This window comes from Rhamphochromis sp. 'chilingali', assembly GCF_963969265.1.
Source record: "Rhamphochromis sp. 'chilingali' genome assembly, chromosome: 3".
Lineage (NCBI taxonomy): Eukaryota > Metazoa > Chordata > Actinopteri > Cichliformes > Cichlidae > Rhamphochromis > Rhamphochromis sp. 'chilingali'.
In genome coordinates this window covers 41,231,952-41,249,027 of record NC_137931.1, presented here as the reverse complement: position 1 = coordinate 41,249,027, position 17,076 = coordinate 41,231,952, and the positions used below count along the sequence as shown (strand labels likewise).

The following is a 17,076-nucleotide window of genomic DNA, read 5'->3' as shown; positions in this document are numbered from 1 at the left end:
GTAATTGCCGTAACCAACATATTAGACTTTGAAATAAGAACAAAGTGGGTCGGCTTTTTCAAATGATGAATATTTAAAAACATCAGCCTTGCCCATATGAAATCCTTTAAAAAACCGACCATGTTTTATTAGTAAGTCAACACAACACGATAAACCTGATCAGACATTTGATGGAGGCTTTTGGGCTCTGACGCCATTTTATACTCAGCCCAGTAAAAACATATTGTTAGCAGCCCAGATATATGTCTGACCTTTGTGTGACTGCAACTCATTTTAGAGAATGGACTTCTTGTTTTATGTAGGAACCGATTTTCTTCAGGCCTCCTGCAAGGGGTTGAATGAATGCATGTCAAAGAGGCCAGTGGATGTATGTTGAATTTTAAATAGTGGAGAGTGCCACCAGGGCTTTAACGAGTAAGATAATTGGACAGGCACTTGCCATGACAAATTTCACTGACATACTGTGTGCAAACATTATTGTCATTAATCATTTCTCTGCATCTCTTTCTGGCCCCACGTGCACATGCATTCAGCCAACATGATCATCTGTCTATTTTTTTAATGACATAGCACTAAGCCTAAAGTACAAATATCCAGTAACATGTTGTTGCACATTGTGCAACCGTTTTATACTTTGCTCATTATTGTGGCTGACTGACAATAAGTTTGTCATTCTAACACTCAGAAGAGATACTTGTCATCTTCTGAGTCAGCTAATGCATTGAGCAGCAAAAAAGAAACAATGGTTCTGTATTTCATAAGTTTGGACTTTTATATTAATTCAAGGAGAGTTTTTCCAAACTTCCCTTTCAGACAAAAAATGTAGCTCTACCTGAGGAGGCAGTGTTACGGTGACCCAGTGCAGTGCATTTTGTGAACTTGCGTCATTGCACTTCACAGCAGAGTACCTCCATGTCCCTGAACACTCTGAAAGGAGGAGAGCTTAACAGTATAAAAGGCAAAGGTTTGGAAGCCCTTCTTTAATATTCCTGTAAAGAAAAGCTTTCATTACGGACTCCTTTCCTCTTGTCTTCTCTCTTCTCTGCTCTCCTTCTTCTTTCCATGGCCAAGACAGCATCTCTCTGCATACTAAGCAGGGCCCCATATGGCCCAATTTGCACTTCCCAATTTACTGGTGTCGCTTCACATTTGTTGGGGGAGAAGCTGAGGCCATTTCCCTGATCCTCACAAAGAGGGAAGGGGCACGAGAGATGGTGAGGATGAGGGAAAACTGGAGGTGGCTCAACTGACAGATCAAGCCTGAACCACATCAACTATGACATTTAAACTTATACACGTTATATTCACAGACACACATGCACACATACACAGTCCAAAGCATAAAATGAGAAGCCAAACACACACCGCATTACAACTCACAGTTGCACAGCTAACCCCCAGAGAGATGAGGAGAGAATAGATGGGAAAGATGAAGGGAAAGAAGGAGGAAGGGTTTGGGGGGTGGGGATAAGAGGGAGGGACAGACACTGTGCTGACAGGGCTGTGACAGCGCTTAATTACCAAGCGAGCACTGCACACTGGAAGCAATTTCTAAGGATTGTTGTCATTTGAATAGATTAAAACGCCCTTTCACTGGACTAAGCTGTCTCACCAGCGACTTGGCTCTGCTGTAGATGAAAAGTCCGAGGCAAATCAAAGAGGAGAAGACACCAGCAGAGCCAGAAATGGAGGGAAGGAGGCAGAGAGGGGTGTCACAGAGGGCACTAACAGCAACACCATGTAGGGTTTTTTGTTTGTTTGTTTTTTGCTGCAGAACAGGAACATGTTGTGTGTGGATGCAAACATAAACACTAAATTAATGATGGTCTCCCTCTCTTAATGCCCAAATCGTCCTACCTCTTTCCCTTGCAGCACCATGTGGGTGTTTTAACAATTAAAAAAATCTCACTTGTCTTCCCTTGTGGATTTAAATTGACTAATAACTGTCTTTTTCAATTATCTTCCCCTTCTCTTTCACTACCCTCCTACATACCCGCAGACACCGAAGGCTGCGAGCACACTTGGAGGAAGTTTCATGGCCACTGCTACAGATATTTCACACGCAGACACACCTGGGAGGACGCTGAGAAAGACTGCAGGGAGCACAATGGCCACCTGGCCAGTATCCACAGTGTGGCTGAGCAGAACTTCATCAGAGGTGAGTAAGGAGAAACAGGACAATAGCAGATTTGGCACAGAGTGCAGCTCTTTCTGATGTTGTTACTCTGCAGAAAAACTAAAGTTAGGAAGACAAATTTGGACATTCAAGGGCCAGTAAGTCTTGCTGTTAGATGACAGCTCACTTGAGCATGCCCGAGGTTAGGTGGACATAAAATCTCCAAGTTGAAACCTCAGTTAATGAGACTCTAGCAACTTTGACACAGCCATTCTAGGAGCTAAATGCTCACAACAGCATAGTAACAGCAGCACCATGCTGATGCCACCTCCTTAGTGTTTCCGCCTCATGTTTACCGTGTTCATTGTCAGGAGCTGAGGCCTATGTGCAGTTCTGTTTGCAACATAGCCGTCCACTTAGTTTATGATTGTTTATGATACCCACATCCATTCATCCATCCATTTTCTGCCACAGTCTGGGTCACAGGGACAGAGATGCCAAGACCTACTTCTCCCTAGGCATCCCCTCCAAGGGGACAGTGAGGTGTTTCCAAGCCAGCCAAAACATATAATTTCTTCAGCATTTTAGCTAGGAAGCATCCAGGAGGTGCCCAGGAAGTACATCCTATTCAGAGGTCCAAACCAACTGAACTAATGCAGAGGAGCCATAGCTCTCTGCTGATTTACTTCCGAATAACCAAGCTCTTCATCGTATCTCTGAGGCTGAGCCCAGACACCCTTTGGCCGAAGCTCATTTCCACTGTATCTGCGATCTTGTTCTTTTGGTCACTAACCAGAGCTCACGGCCATAGAGGAAGGTAGGAATATAAATCGATAGCTCGCTTTCTGTCTTCACCACAATCAACAATTTCTGAGTCACTGCCACATCAGTCCGTCTGTCAGTCATCCACTCTACACCTTCCACATTTGTGAACAAGACACTGAGATACTTAAACTTGTCCACTTGTGGTAACATCAACATAATATGCTTCCATTTTTCAACTGAAGATTCTTATGTTTTAGTGTTGAGGACATCTGAAGATTTAGATAGGCATCCTCACGCTTTCTATTTCACGTCGCTATATTTCAGAAATATCTGGTGACACTTGTAATCACCAGTCACTTTTAAAGAAGACATTGCTCAGTTTAAATGATAGTACTGATTTAGTAATAATAGCCTAACCTGCTGTCACTTGGATGGCTGCCTTTGCCTCCTGCACAAAGCTTTTAGAGGCCAGTGAGTGGTATCTACTTTTGTACTTTATTATCATACTTGGAGATGACACCTGACCTTCCCTTTTATGTTTTCCCTAACTCAGTATTAAATATCTTTATAGTTCAGCTGTGGACGGACCTTAAAGGACTTGATTTTGCTGCCGTTTAAAACAGCCTTAAGGAGCAAAGTCCGAGCTAAATAAATCTATATCACCATTTGTTGCAGTGAGTTGACCCTGCAGGCCCTGATATAAGTGTCTGTACAGTAAGTGATATTGATTGTGCTATATTCTTTCTGCAAATGTTATTTTTTTCAACTTTTGTGATAGCTTCACCAAAGCAAATGAATCCATAACCTGAAACTTAATAGGAAAAAATTGATTTAATTACAATTATTAGGACTTCTGAGTTTTACGTATGTGAAACAAGCACATGCCTTGGAAAGGTTTATGACTACTTGAGTATGATGCATATCTTTTAACATAAGGATTTGCATTTTAGGTGGTAGAGGGCATTAAGTTACATGAATGGCATACAAAAAAGGTGTGTGACATCACCAAAATATCATCATACATCTCTTTTCATGGGCACTTATCTATTCAAGGTCATCTCCTCATGCACCTCCAGTTAGCTTCCTGCATAGCTGCTATTTTTAGAGCACTTAAACAAGGTCTATTCTGACTAATCGGGTATATAGATCTGAGTTTTTACCACAGACATCAACCTACTGGGACAGCAAACATAATCTTGTGTAATGGAGTGACTTTTGTGTCAAGGATCATCCCTGTTGATTAGCTCTGTATCTCAGTGTACAATCCAGAGGCCAAGCAACAGCTTTTTGGGTTAGAATCTTCAGCGTCCAAAATAGACATTCACAGTTTTGTCCACTGAAGACTGTCAAGGCTGAGGTCGTAATGGAGAATGTGTGTATTGAGGTTGAGCTTTTGTTACCTAGTGGCTACACAAGCCACGAAGTACCAACGGCCAGATTTGGTGTGTGGTAGTAACAGGTAAATCCATCCCATTATCCAGTGCACATGTCAGACCCACATGTGCAGGTGGTCAGCTGAGAAGTTAATGATCATGCTCTATATTTGTAATATGAACAGAGAACCCGAGATGTGTTGCTGTGGTTGTTTTAGTATGTAATTATGGTGTTTGGTGTCCTTTCCTGTTGTCCTGAATTGTTTGCAAATCCTATTTTAAATTAAGCCAAACAGTTGAAGAGCTAAATACATCTCCTTGGCTCTTCAACTCATGTTCATTGTGGACTTAAATATTTGGCCACAGAGAGCAGTTTAATTAGTGCCAGTCAGCATTACCATGCTAATATCCATTCAGTTTTTCTTTGGTGCTCCATAAAGCTTCATCTCTTTATTCTTAAGTTTTTGCCCTCTGGCAAGCTCCACAGCCACTTGTGTTGTAATAAGACCTGATCAGCAGCAGCAAACTATTCTGGATCAGCCGTCTGTCCCGACCAGATGCCAAGAAAAGACAGTACCACCCACCTAGAACTGATCTTTCTCCTATTTGCTCACCATTACCAAAAAGTGCGTTTAATTGCCTCGAAAATGGACGTCTCCACCCCTGCAATAAGAGGATCACAGCCATTAGGAAGATTAATGGGCCTGGTAATGATGTTAATCAGATTCACCATGATTGAAATTCCATTACATACAGTATGTGCAAGCACATGCACATGGCTGGCCTACTGCGCACAGAGACACCCACACACACACAAATGAGATTAACCCAAAACACCATTAGGGAAATATCCTTTCACACAAACAAAAATCTCATCACACGTATACCGTAGACAGAAATAATATATCTCTATTAATGGTCATCATTCATCTGAGGTCAGCCAGCTCCAGGACTGTCAAGCTTGAGTCGAGCTCATGTGTGAAACCTGCACTAAGAAGAATAAGAGTACCCTGAGTTATACTACAAAGCCCTCCACTGTTTTACACCAAGGGCAGGGCTGGACTGGGACAAAAAATTGGCCTGGGCATTTTGACTAGAGACCGGCCCACCGGGTATTATATTATAGCCTCGCCTCTGTCACGCACTGACAGAGGCGAGGCTGCCGGACACTGACCACCACCAGTAGGCAACGGGTGAAGTGTCTTGCCCAAGGACACAATGACCGAGACTGTCCAAGCCGGGGCTCAAACCGGCAACCTTCCAATTACAAGGAAGGGTTTTTTTTACAGGACAGTTGGCAACTCTACTAACTAACCTTATGAATAAAATAAAGTTCACTATCATTAACATCATAGCACCCACCCAGCTGTATAGAAACTCCGTCATGCTAGCTAGTACGCAGTGCGAGTAATTGTGACTGACTATAACAATTTAGCACAACGAAAATAAACTCCACCTAAACTCGGTTTATATCTGACCCAGATAGACTGCAGGTCATAACTTCTTACCTGAAGTTCACCTGACACTCGGACCGGCGGCCGCACAAAATACCCTCTGTGCTATCCACTTGTATTGTCGGACCAAGGCACTTTTGGCTCCCCGTTTGCAACATCTGGACCAAACCTAGAACGTTTTTTGGGATGTGTGTTTGTTTTGTTTTTGAAAGAGTGTTGCGACACCAAAAGCATATGGCTTCCCTTCATCACCTCAGCAGACACTTTCACACTATCCAATGAACAGTCTGCCTCTATATAAGATCCAGCTTATTTGGTACAAACTTTCTCCAGCAGGTAATGTCCTCAGAATGAGGCCAGTGCAGATAAAGTCATATGACGAGTAGTTGGCAATAGTCTCTTCTTTAGGTGCTGGATTTTCAGCACTGGTGATTAGGTGTTTTGTTGCTCCACACAACAAAGTGATCAGTTTCCCACCTGAATCAGGGTTTGTGATGTGTCACAGCCTCATGACAAATGTTTTTAAAGGATTTTTTGAGAGAAATGAGTGCGTGTCATGTACTCATACAGTAAACCATAGAACAACAATTCATTCCTAACAATTTTTTTGTAGTATGTTGTAATAATTATCTATAGATGTCAAGCAATACATTGAATTGCCCCATGTATGTCTTTATTGTTTATTTGTAGGTGTGGATACTGTGTGTAGTGCTCTACTGTTTTCTGCATTAATTTTTTGTTTGCAATTTCTTACTCAGGTCTAAGCCATGACAACACCTGGATTGGGCTGAATGATCGGACAGTAGAAGATGATTTTCAGTGGACTGACAAGATGGACCTGGTGAGGATCCAGCTGTTTTTGTTTTGTTTTGTAGTCAGCTGCTGATCCCAGCGTACTTAAAGCTCCTGGAGTTGCAGAGCAAATTTTGATGTGGTCATTGTAGCAGCAGTCGTGATTCCCAACAAAATGTTTTCTCCACTGCCTGTAGTAAAAAAAAAAAGTAGCACTTTTTGCTCAAGTTTGTTTCTTTAACCTTGCCTGCTTGTGTATGTGTGCAGCAATATGAGAACTGGCGTGAAAACCAGCCAGACAACTTCTTTGCTGGAGGAGAAGACTGTGTGGTGATGATTGCTCATGAGAATGGCAAATGGAATGACGTGCCCTGCAACTACAATCTGCCCTACGTCTGCAAGAAGGGAACAGGTGAGAACAACACAGGGGGAAGAAGAGGAGAGGAGAGTTTTCTGCAACTGAAACAGTTGATAAAGATGACTGAGAAAAGAGGTGAGGAGGCAGAGAGCAGCAAGATGTAAATTGGAAAGAGGAAGAGGTTGCAAAGAGTGAGAAATGTCAGATCTGAAGTGCGAGGCAGCAAGGGATCGGACTGAAGAAGGCAGAGACAGAATGAGGATGTACAGCTCACCGCGCTTTGCTGTCAGCTCTTTAGTTTCAAATCCTGTACAGCCTTTAAAATAGAATCACAAAATAGAAAGGTGATGAAAAGTTCTTGAGACTGTGTTTTTTTTATGTAAAGCAGCTCGAAAATGCTGCACACCGTCTCTATCAAAGCACAGAGACTGACAGCGCACGTACCTTCAGGTGATTCTGAATATCCTGACTGTGTCATGCTTTACATTACACACAACTGTGTGCGGTGCAAGAGATTAAGACCAAGCCTCTTCAGTCACTCTGCATACCTTAGAGTCACACTGCTTGCGTCTTACAAGCCCTCTCTTTCTGATGTCCTGTCATCCTCCAGCATCAACTTTAACAAGTTTTCCACACACGGCTCATGTCCTGACTCGATTTTTTCTTTACCCATGTGCTGTTTTAGTTATCATTGTATACGCTGCTACCTCTTCTTTATGTCTCCTGTTGCAGCTGTCCCATCTAAGTGTAGGCTTCTACGTGTTCCTCTGAGAGCATATTAGAGCTTATTTTTTCATACAGGTCAAACTTATGATCAAGAGCGGGTGGCTTGACATATAAATAGTGGGGGTGCAACCATACACAAAATTCACAGTTCAGTTCGATACTTTGGTGTCACGGTTCGATATTTTTTCGATACAAAAAAATGTTCATGCTTTTTTAATTTGTCATTTATTAAAATTATAAATATATATTTTAACTCAAAAGTACAGTTTTTAAATGTAATGTTGCTGAAACAACAAAATAAAAATAAAAAAAAGAAATCTATCTGATCGAGAAATCACTCATCTTTGGAAAAGAGAGTTTATTACAGAGAAATGGCTCTTTCCAAAATAAAAGTTATACTATAGGCTTCTTCTGAGGTATATTCTCAGCAGCATATTAAACATATCAGGTCCCCATAAGGAGAATCATGTGCTAACGGCTGTCTAAGGCTACGTTCACACTGCAGGCGAAAGCGCATCAAATCCGATTTTTTTGACCCTATGCGACCCATATCCGATCATGCTATGACAGTGTGAACGGCGCAAATCCGATATTTTCAAATCCGATCTGGGTCACTTTCGTATGTGGTACTGAATCCGATACATATCCGATGTTTTAGAAAGCGACTGCTGTTTGAACGGTCAAGTCGCATTAAATCCGCCTTTTACGTCACCGACACAAGACTGAAGCCAATTATCAGCGCCCGAGAAGACATCGCGAACGCTTCCTAGCCATCCAGTGTAGATGTCAGTGAAACTGTTGGGAAGACAACGTAAACATTTTATTTGTACTGTATAATCTGCAGATTCTGACAGAAATCTGCAGCTATCCTTTGAAGCACCGCTCCTCTCTTAAACAGCAATAAGGATCATTATTAGGTTATTTACATTATTATGTAAATAACAAAATAACTTAAAGCAAAAATTGGGAAACGTAAAGTCCGAAGTCTTTATATTAACGGCCATCAGTCAAACAATACTGTTTGTTCTTGGTCTAAACAGAGCGCGTTGTGTGTGACATCTTCTTTTGCGCATGCGGGCCGCTTTGAGCGTTCACACTAGAGCGCGTTTGCTGTCGCATTTTATTTGTAGTGTGGACGAGGAGACAAAAAAATCGGATTTGATCAAAAAATCGGAATTGAGCATTAAGACCTGCAGTGTGAACGTAGCCTAAATGACTCGGGTAAAGTTTGTAGCATGCGTGCTTGTTGTTTTTGTCTGCTTCCACTTGTCTTTGAACAAGGATGATGTCGGCGTAAATGTGCAGTGATATTCGTTGTGTTCCCACTAGTGCTGTCAGCGTTAATCTCATTAAAATGACATTAACGCCATAAGGCTGCAAATCTCCATTAACAAGTTACCGCGGATCGCCCCGTGCGTGGGGCTGGGCGGCGTCAACACGTTAACGAGCTAACTGCACTAACGCACTAGTTCCCACCGATTGAGCATTGCGTGGCACATCCGACATACTGTTTTACTTTTGTGACGCGCTTACCATCAGGGTCATGCTTCACATGAAAACCAAGATAGTTCCAAAGGCCAGCTCTGAATGAGGGTGGGGGAGGTTCAATTTGCCATGTTGCAACGAGCTTAGCTTCTGTCTTGCTAGCTTGCGCTGCGCTCAATGGATCTGCACTCGACAGTGCAGCCTAGGTGGAGTAGTCGAACGCAGATCCACTGAGCGCTCAACACAGACAGCTTCGTCAGAAGAAAAGTTGATAAAATAAAAAATAAAATTTGTATTGTTCGATACATATGCGTACCGAACTGAAAGCACTGTATCGAACGGTTCAATATCGATACGAGTATCGTTGCACCCCTAATAAATAGGTAAGCCAGGCTGGTTTAGAGCAATACTGGGGCACAAGAAGACACTGGAGGCTGAATTTGAAAAAAAAATTATAAATAATAATTATAACTCTAGTACTTCTTATATGTTTGCAAATCATCGATATGTTGGCTTGCTCTTTATTTCAGGTGTTAATTGCCTCTCAATCTGAGGCAATGCTTACGCTTTGCTTTAAGAAAGCATAAAGATGTCTTGTTGTTGCTTTTTTATCACACTTGATTTACTTCTAAGTTGCATTGTTACAACATCTAAAGCATTCTGATCTTCTCTGTTAGAAACGCGTTTTTTATCATGTCCCTGCGTTTCTTTTGGAGTTTTACACCTGGATTCTCTGGCCAATTTTTTTTCTTTCCCTGCTTGCCTCTGTTAGATCCTGTCACCTGCTCTTCCTACAGGCTGACTTTAAACTGATAAACCTAACATGAAAACCTCATTGATGGTCATCATATCAAATTAACCTAACCATTTGTGCTTATTTGTACCAGGTATAGAGAATTTAATATTTGTAGCCTTATGAAGAGTGTCATCATTTATCTTACAAATACTAAATGCAAAACCAGTGTGTGAAAAGTCTTCCTGATTCAACAGCTAGTAGAACCAATTCAATAGCTGGTAAGGACCAGATTGTTCTATTATTTCCTCACAGAATTGAAACGTGTACTTTCTTTTTCTCTTGATTATATGTGTTTTTTGATGGATAGACAGTTCTTTGGTTAATCTTTCCCCGGTACATGATGTGCTGGTATCTGATTGAAATGTTAAGGAATAAATGAAAAAGTGCAAAAGTGATAATTACAAAGTTGTGGCACTTCAAAAGAAAACATCTTTGTCACATTTAATTGCTTTTGGTTGAAACTTCATGTCTTTGACTGATCCTCATACTCAACAGTCTTTTTCTGTATTGTCCTTTACTCTGAGGCCTATGCAAAGGCTCTCTTACCTCTCTTACCTTAGATTTAGTTTATTTTTGTTCTTGGTTTAACTGCTGGCTTTGCTGTAGTAGAAAACAACATTTATTTCCGTAAGAGCACTATTACTTCAAAGGTTTTATGTCTCAACCACTGTTTGCCAACCGCCCTTTTTTATGCTCTGTGACTTTAATTTTGTGCAAATCATTCGTCTCACTGTCCCCCCTGTCATCTTTCCTCCCATCATTGAGTTGAGTATTATAACTTTGAGTATTCATATATGACCGTGGGAGTCTGCGGTCTTCTCAGGAGTTGGATTGAGTTGTTCTTTTCAAGTCTTTATGCGTGTTTTTGGAAAATAGCATCAGCAGATGTTGGATCAGCCAGTTGATCGTGGAGACACGTACAGAAAACAGGCTGCTGCTATATTGGTGTATCAAAGGAGAGCTGTTTCCCTTGTGAGCAAGGTGTTGCAGCACCTCTGCTGCTCACTGTCACAAGTCCCAGGCATACAGCCCACCTCTGACCTTAATCAGTCACTTACAATCACCAGCATCTTTTCATCTTTTCCCTGCTTCCCTGTCATCCTCTTTTTCACTCACTCAAGTAACCCCCATGTACTGTCTGATCGTATCAGTGGAGTTCTCAGCTCCATGCTGAGACTCATTTCTAATTACCCCAGCTCATGTGATCTGATTGTCTTCTCATCACACGAGCCAATCGGGCATCTTGATCAGCTGCTTGGGGGGTCAGTTAGGGTGGCGTGTTGTACAGATGGTGATGATTTCTTTTATTTAAGCAAAAAGACCTGATGCAGTCATCTCATAAGACAGTACAGTATTAGTACTTTGACTCTACTCATTTTACTGTACTCTATTTTTGAATTTGGGTTGGAATAGTATTTCTCATGTACTAATATTTTGTACATTTTTATAGAGGAACGTTCAGTTACCTTTTTGTCCTTCAAGGACTACTTTTTACTTTCTTACTTTGGGGCCATTTCAGAGCCTGTACTTTCCCACTTTTACTTGAGTAAAGAAGTTGCTTGAGTATTTTTAACACATTTACCTTACTACTTAGAAAGAAAGTCTGTACTTTTGCCACCTCTGTAGAAGGATATATATATCTATATCTATATAGCTCTGGCCTTTTTTACTAAAAGTGATGCTCTTTGTAGGATTGATTCAACTTGTTTCAAAATTCAGATGTAATATTTGATTGCTGGATCAACGTTATCCAAGTAAGGGATAAAGAAAAAATGGAAAAAAAGCAAAACTGATTGAGTTCAACATTTACATTTGGATTACGGTGACAAGAATGTCACACAGTCATCTGCCTCTAAGCTCTTCTAGCAAGGATGAGAAGAAATTTACCTACAACAAGACATGTAAGAATTATAAAATTATTCAGTTTTTTTATGGCTTATTACAGAGGGGGGAAATCTAATTTTGCATGACATACAGACACTGTGAGCGCGTTGGGAAATAATAGGTTGATGTCAGTGCCTTCAGCAGTTCATGTGTCCACTGGGGTGTAATATAGCCACTGTGTAATACACACAAACCTGCTATTTCTGAATTCTATTTTGTATTTGCAAGAGAAGCTTTACCAGCTTCCACCTTAGTGTGAGACCTACAAGCCTTTCAAATAATTCAAAGGAACCAATATTTATGAATTTTGCTGGAAAATAGTGCACATATTTCCAGTGTAATAATATTTGTTTCGTTTGTTTGGTCTGATGATGAGTCTAGCCATTCAGAGAGAAAATAGAAGGTAAGAAGAAGATCGCTCTCCTCGCCAACCCTTCCTGACCAAGCACAAACTTCCCCCAAGCTCCCCACATATTCTCCACAGGGACATGCCTGTAGGAACACAGCAGAAGGTCAAGGCCTGCAAGCGGCCCTCCAAGGAAATGCTGTCTGACCAAGCCAGACTGCTTACCAGCTTAAAGCTATAAGCTACTTTTTCAAATAGTCTCCTTTTAATTTAAATCAAAATGGAGAAAAAAAAATCCTACTTGCAGTTTTGTGTTATTTGCTTCTTAATATCTGTATGTTTGGGATGCACAGACTCGATTAAAACGCACATTATCTGCAGCTACACAACACTAAGGAACCCTCTGCTTCCTTATTACACTGTTATTCTCTTTTGTGTGTTTTTGCAGCTTTTTTCTATTCCCTGATGTTTTCTTAATTTGCAGTGCATTTGACCTCTCAGAGTTGGGCGTGCTCGAAACATCTCACTTAGGAGAAATTAACCTCCTAAGACCCGAACTCTTTCATGGCATGCGTTTTTAATTTCTCTATTCTATTCTATTTGGGCTGATTGGGACCTGATGAATTTAACGACATTCGTTTTAAATTTCGATAGAACAGTGGAAATATAATGTCCTCGTAAGTGGATATCAGGCCCTTGTAGAGCAACATTTAGTATTTTGGTCTAGACCAGCGGTCCCCAACCTTTTTTGCACCACGGACCGGTTTATGCCCGACAATATTTTCACGGACCGGCCTTTAAGGTGTCGCGGATAAATACAGCAAAATAAAACTAGTACCGGTACCGAAAAAAAGAAGATTTATTCATAACACACGTGAAAAGACCCAGGAAAACCGAGTTAACGATAAAAACGATAACAAAATAACGCTAAAACCGATAAAAAACCCTGAAAACCATACATTTCACACCCGAGCCTCAACTCTCGCGGCCCGGTACCAAATGACTCGGTCCGTGGCCCGGGGGTTGGGGACCACTGGTCTAGACAACCCAAAATGTGATATCCACATATGTGGACGCCAGGAGGTTAAGGATGCATCCTAGTAAGATGCATCCGAGGTCACTCCCAAAGCTTGTAGCCATAGGTGAGAGGAGGAATCGGCACATAGATCGACCGGTAAAAAATCATTTACGCTCAGCTTTGTCTTTGCCACAGCAGACAGATACTGCATCCACATTATTGCACACATTGCATCAGTCAATCTCCAACCTACTTCCCTTACTCATGAAGATCCCAAGATATTTGAATTTTCCATTAGAGGCAACAACTCTTTCCCAACCCAAAACAGTCACCCTTTTCCAACAGAGGCTGACTGCAAAAAGCAAGGAGAAGATGCTGCAACCACCAAACCTGACATTCTTCCTTGGCTGTGTGTGCCTAGAAATTCTAAACATAATCATTGGCAAAGCGCAGTCCTAGTAAAGTCCAGCCATCACTTATGGCTGGACTTTGGTTCTACAGGAATTGAATAGCCTGTACCACTGGGCCTAACACTCCCAAAAGCCCCCCCCCCGTCACACACACACACATACACAGGACACCCTGAAGGACGCAGTCAAATGCCTTCTCCGAGGCCACAGGTTATAAATCTAAGTGGACTTTGAATGAGATTTGTTACCTGTGGTGTATTTCTGTTTAGTGAACAACAAAACAAAACCATTATCTCAGTTGATCTGAGCAGCTGTCAGTGTTCACAAAAACAGACTTTCTTAATAAACAAAACTGAGTTTGAACATAACTCTGTGTGAGACGTACTCCCATAGTGTTGTGCAGAGAATACACACACACATTTGCACATCTCTCTGATTTGTTTTCACATGATTGCGAGTAGGTGTGCGGATGTTTTGAGGCCATAAAGGAACCAACTAGAGGAACCCAGCAGCTGTTTGCAGCTTTCCGCATGACTCACAGTGACTGCCCCCCTGCAACACAAGAAAAACGGCAAAGAAAATAACTATAGATATTTTCACAACACGCATGCAGATATACTGCGTAACTTCGTCTTAACTTCCAGTGTTGACTTAGAACAGGGATCTCGAACCTGTGGCTCTGGACCACATCCGGCTCTTTTATTGATAAATATGAGTATGAATAATGGTGATTTTACACATAGTTTTATTCATGCTGATAAGGGGAAAATAGAGAATGTAATGCTTATTGAAAAGATTTGTTTGCTTTGATTGGAAATGCTGTTAAAAACATGATCAACACAGGTCAGAGATCTGTTTATTTGATATATTATAGTTTATTTCTATTTGAACTGTTTTAAAACTATTAGGCTTCTTTATGTTCTATTTATAATCAAAGTAGCCTCCGCTAAATTTGATATACTTGCACGAACAGCACTCAAGGGATGCAAAGCGGTCTCTACATAAAAGATTTTTTTCCCCTTCATCTCACAGCTGTTCTGTTTTATCTGTAATAAGAATCATTTAAAAAGTAAATAATTTTCATTCTGTTTTATCTGTCATTTCAAAAATACAGCAAAAACATGACATTATTTTAATGGAAATGCAAAGTTAAAGAGCCAAAATCACTGCAGCTTTTAATTATTTACACCCACGAGTAATGTTGATAGGCTAATTAATAATTAATAGGCTTCCGCAGTGATATTATTTGGGAGGAAACCTGCGTTTGATAGTAAAGGTTACTCATCCTAACCTTGAATTAATGTTACGTAGTTGTATGAGCCGTCAGACCAACCAGTCAGGTGGCAGTTGTTACATTTATCCATATTTAGTGAAGACACTGAGCAAAGTGTATTTTAGATGTTGCAATGACAAACAATGCTTCAAATATGGACTTTACTGTGAAGAAGTTTCTAAAATGATTCATTGTCATGCAAGCAAAGATGAGTCTTTTACCAATCACACGTCCTAAAACACTGAACAGGTACTTTTGGTGTTTTTTATAGGTTTTTTGATGGGCTTTTCTAAGACCCAGCATCCTTTCACTCGCAGCCCTCTACTCTTTACTATAAAAACCACCTTTTCCAGCTCCATTTCCCTTTTCTGAGTTTTTTGACGTTTTATTTTATACCTACTTCAGTGCAATCTCACTTAGCTTGTCTGCACTGTGAGAAAACTTTCAACAGCGTACATAGGTGACAGCTAATGAAAAGCTACCTTTTAGCCTTTCATTTGTGTCAAGACAGTAATAGTCTCAAGTGAGGGGGAAGTGCTTATTGCCCTTTCCATCCACAGTTTATTAAACTGTAAATGTGACGTTAAACCCTTCATCAGAGTTAATGGCATTGCTTTCCCTTATTAAGAATTTAAGAGGTATTAGGACACAGACAAGGGAATTAAGGACTGTAAACATTTTCTGATTGCTGATTAAGTCCTCTCCTGACTGGTTTGTTGCTGAACTGTGCAAATGGCATCCAAGGATGAAGTCAGGGGCCATCAAAGCTGACTTTAAGTTTCCTGTCTGAAAGGACCTCAAGCTGGGTTTCAACTCCGGGACGAAGGCAGGTTGACATAGTGGGGACTGATAGTACCAGTAATATCAGTTGGGGGTTCGAAATAGTGCTGTACTGTAGTTATATTTAACTTTATTTTTCATTAGTTGTCATAGAAATTATTAAGTTCCCCCAGTGGTAAATGGAAAAGTTTAAAACTACAGCCTGTCTATATTTTATTTAGTTAATTTAATAATTTACATAATGGATCAGATGGAGTTAATGACTAAAACCTAACCATAGTTTTTCCATTATTTTGTTTTGCATTGTATTGAAAGATAGAACTGAAGTCAGCCTCGACCACTGCAGACTGACACCCCGACGGGAGAGCTAAAAAAAATTGGTGAAGTTGTTTGAGTGCCTCCCTGAGGCTTGTCCATCCTGTCAGTCTCTGCCCAGAGTGTCAGTTCTCTGTCTGTCTCAGCTTGAGTAAACAATTTTCTGATTCTGCCTCCTCTCTTTTATGTGTCTAAAATGCTGTGTTACTTTGAATCCCACCTACTCACTCGCTGACAGACTTGGACAGACACCCTGTCCTGCAGATGCTAAATCCACAGATTGAAGCGGTTTTCAAAAAATGTTTTATCCAAGTCATAGTCATAGTGTGTGGGATATGTTCTTAAAATCTAAAACACCATTTGGAACCATTTGTTTAAGTGAAGCACACTAATGGGGTGAATCCAGGTTCAATCCAAGTCATTACTGTTTAAAGACGACTTATTATGGTCAATTCCAGCTCCATGTTCTTCGTCTCTACTGCTTCACTGTTCCGAATAAACAAATAAAATAAAATGTTTTAATTTCTTTTCCCTCCATTTGACGCAACTTTCTTTTGATTGAACTTCCTCTTAAAAATAAGGATTGAATTGCAGGTAGGGGGTTTTTGTGATCCCACTCAGAGCTGTGTGCCTAAGAGGAACGTATTAAGGATATCTCTTCTCACTGGTGTCATACAGAGCCAAGGGAATAAAAATAGCCTGAAACCGAACATTCAGAGGACTCTGAAGCCTGAGATTGTTGCTCATAGGGATCACTTGAGCTGATCACGTCAGAGAATAACAAGGAAAACAATGATAAGAACCTTTTAAGAATCTTATTTGATTAATAAATACTAATGACACAGCAAGAATTGTAAGTAATTACGATAAAAATAACTAACCTCATTAATATTCTGTCTTTCTCTGTCTCTATAGTGCTTTGCGGGGCCCCTCCAACTGTGGATAATGCCTTCCTGATTGGTCGGAAGCGTACCCACTATGACATCCACTCAGTAGTGCGTTACCAGTGCGCCGATGGCTTCCTGCAGCGGCACGTGCCCACTGCTAAGTGTCGTGCTAACGGCAAATGGGACCGACCTAAAATCATCTGCATAAAATGTGAGTGTTAACAAAGAGAATATGGCTGCTTGGTAAACAGCAAGACTTACAGAATTTTTTAGGTCATTTTCACATTTCTGTTTTGTT

The 17,076-nt window shown here is 40.8% G+C and overlaps 1 protein-coding gene across 3 annotated transcripts in view; it reads left to right on the top strand.

The window, feature by feature from the left end:
* The window catches only part of ncanb (neurocan b), a 174,660-nt gene that overhangs the window by 149,012 nt on the left and 8,572 nt on the right, over positions 1-17,076 (top strand). For all 3 annotated transcript variants that reach the window (XM_080876810.1, XM_080876808.1, XM_080876809.1), the window contains exons 12-15: positions 2,000-2,158; positions 6,467-6,549; positions 6,768-6,912; positions 16,807-16,989. In XM_080876810.1, coding sequence (XP_080732936.1) covers positions 2,000-2,158; positions 6,467-6,549; positions 6,768-6,912; positions 16,807-16,989 — 570 coding nt within the window. The remainder of the gene's footprint in view (positions 1-1,999; positions 2,159-6,466; positions 6,550-6,767; positions 6,913-16,806; positions 16,990-17,076) is intronic.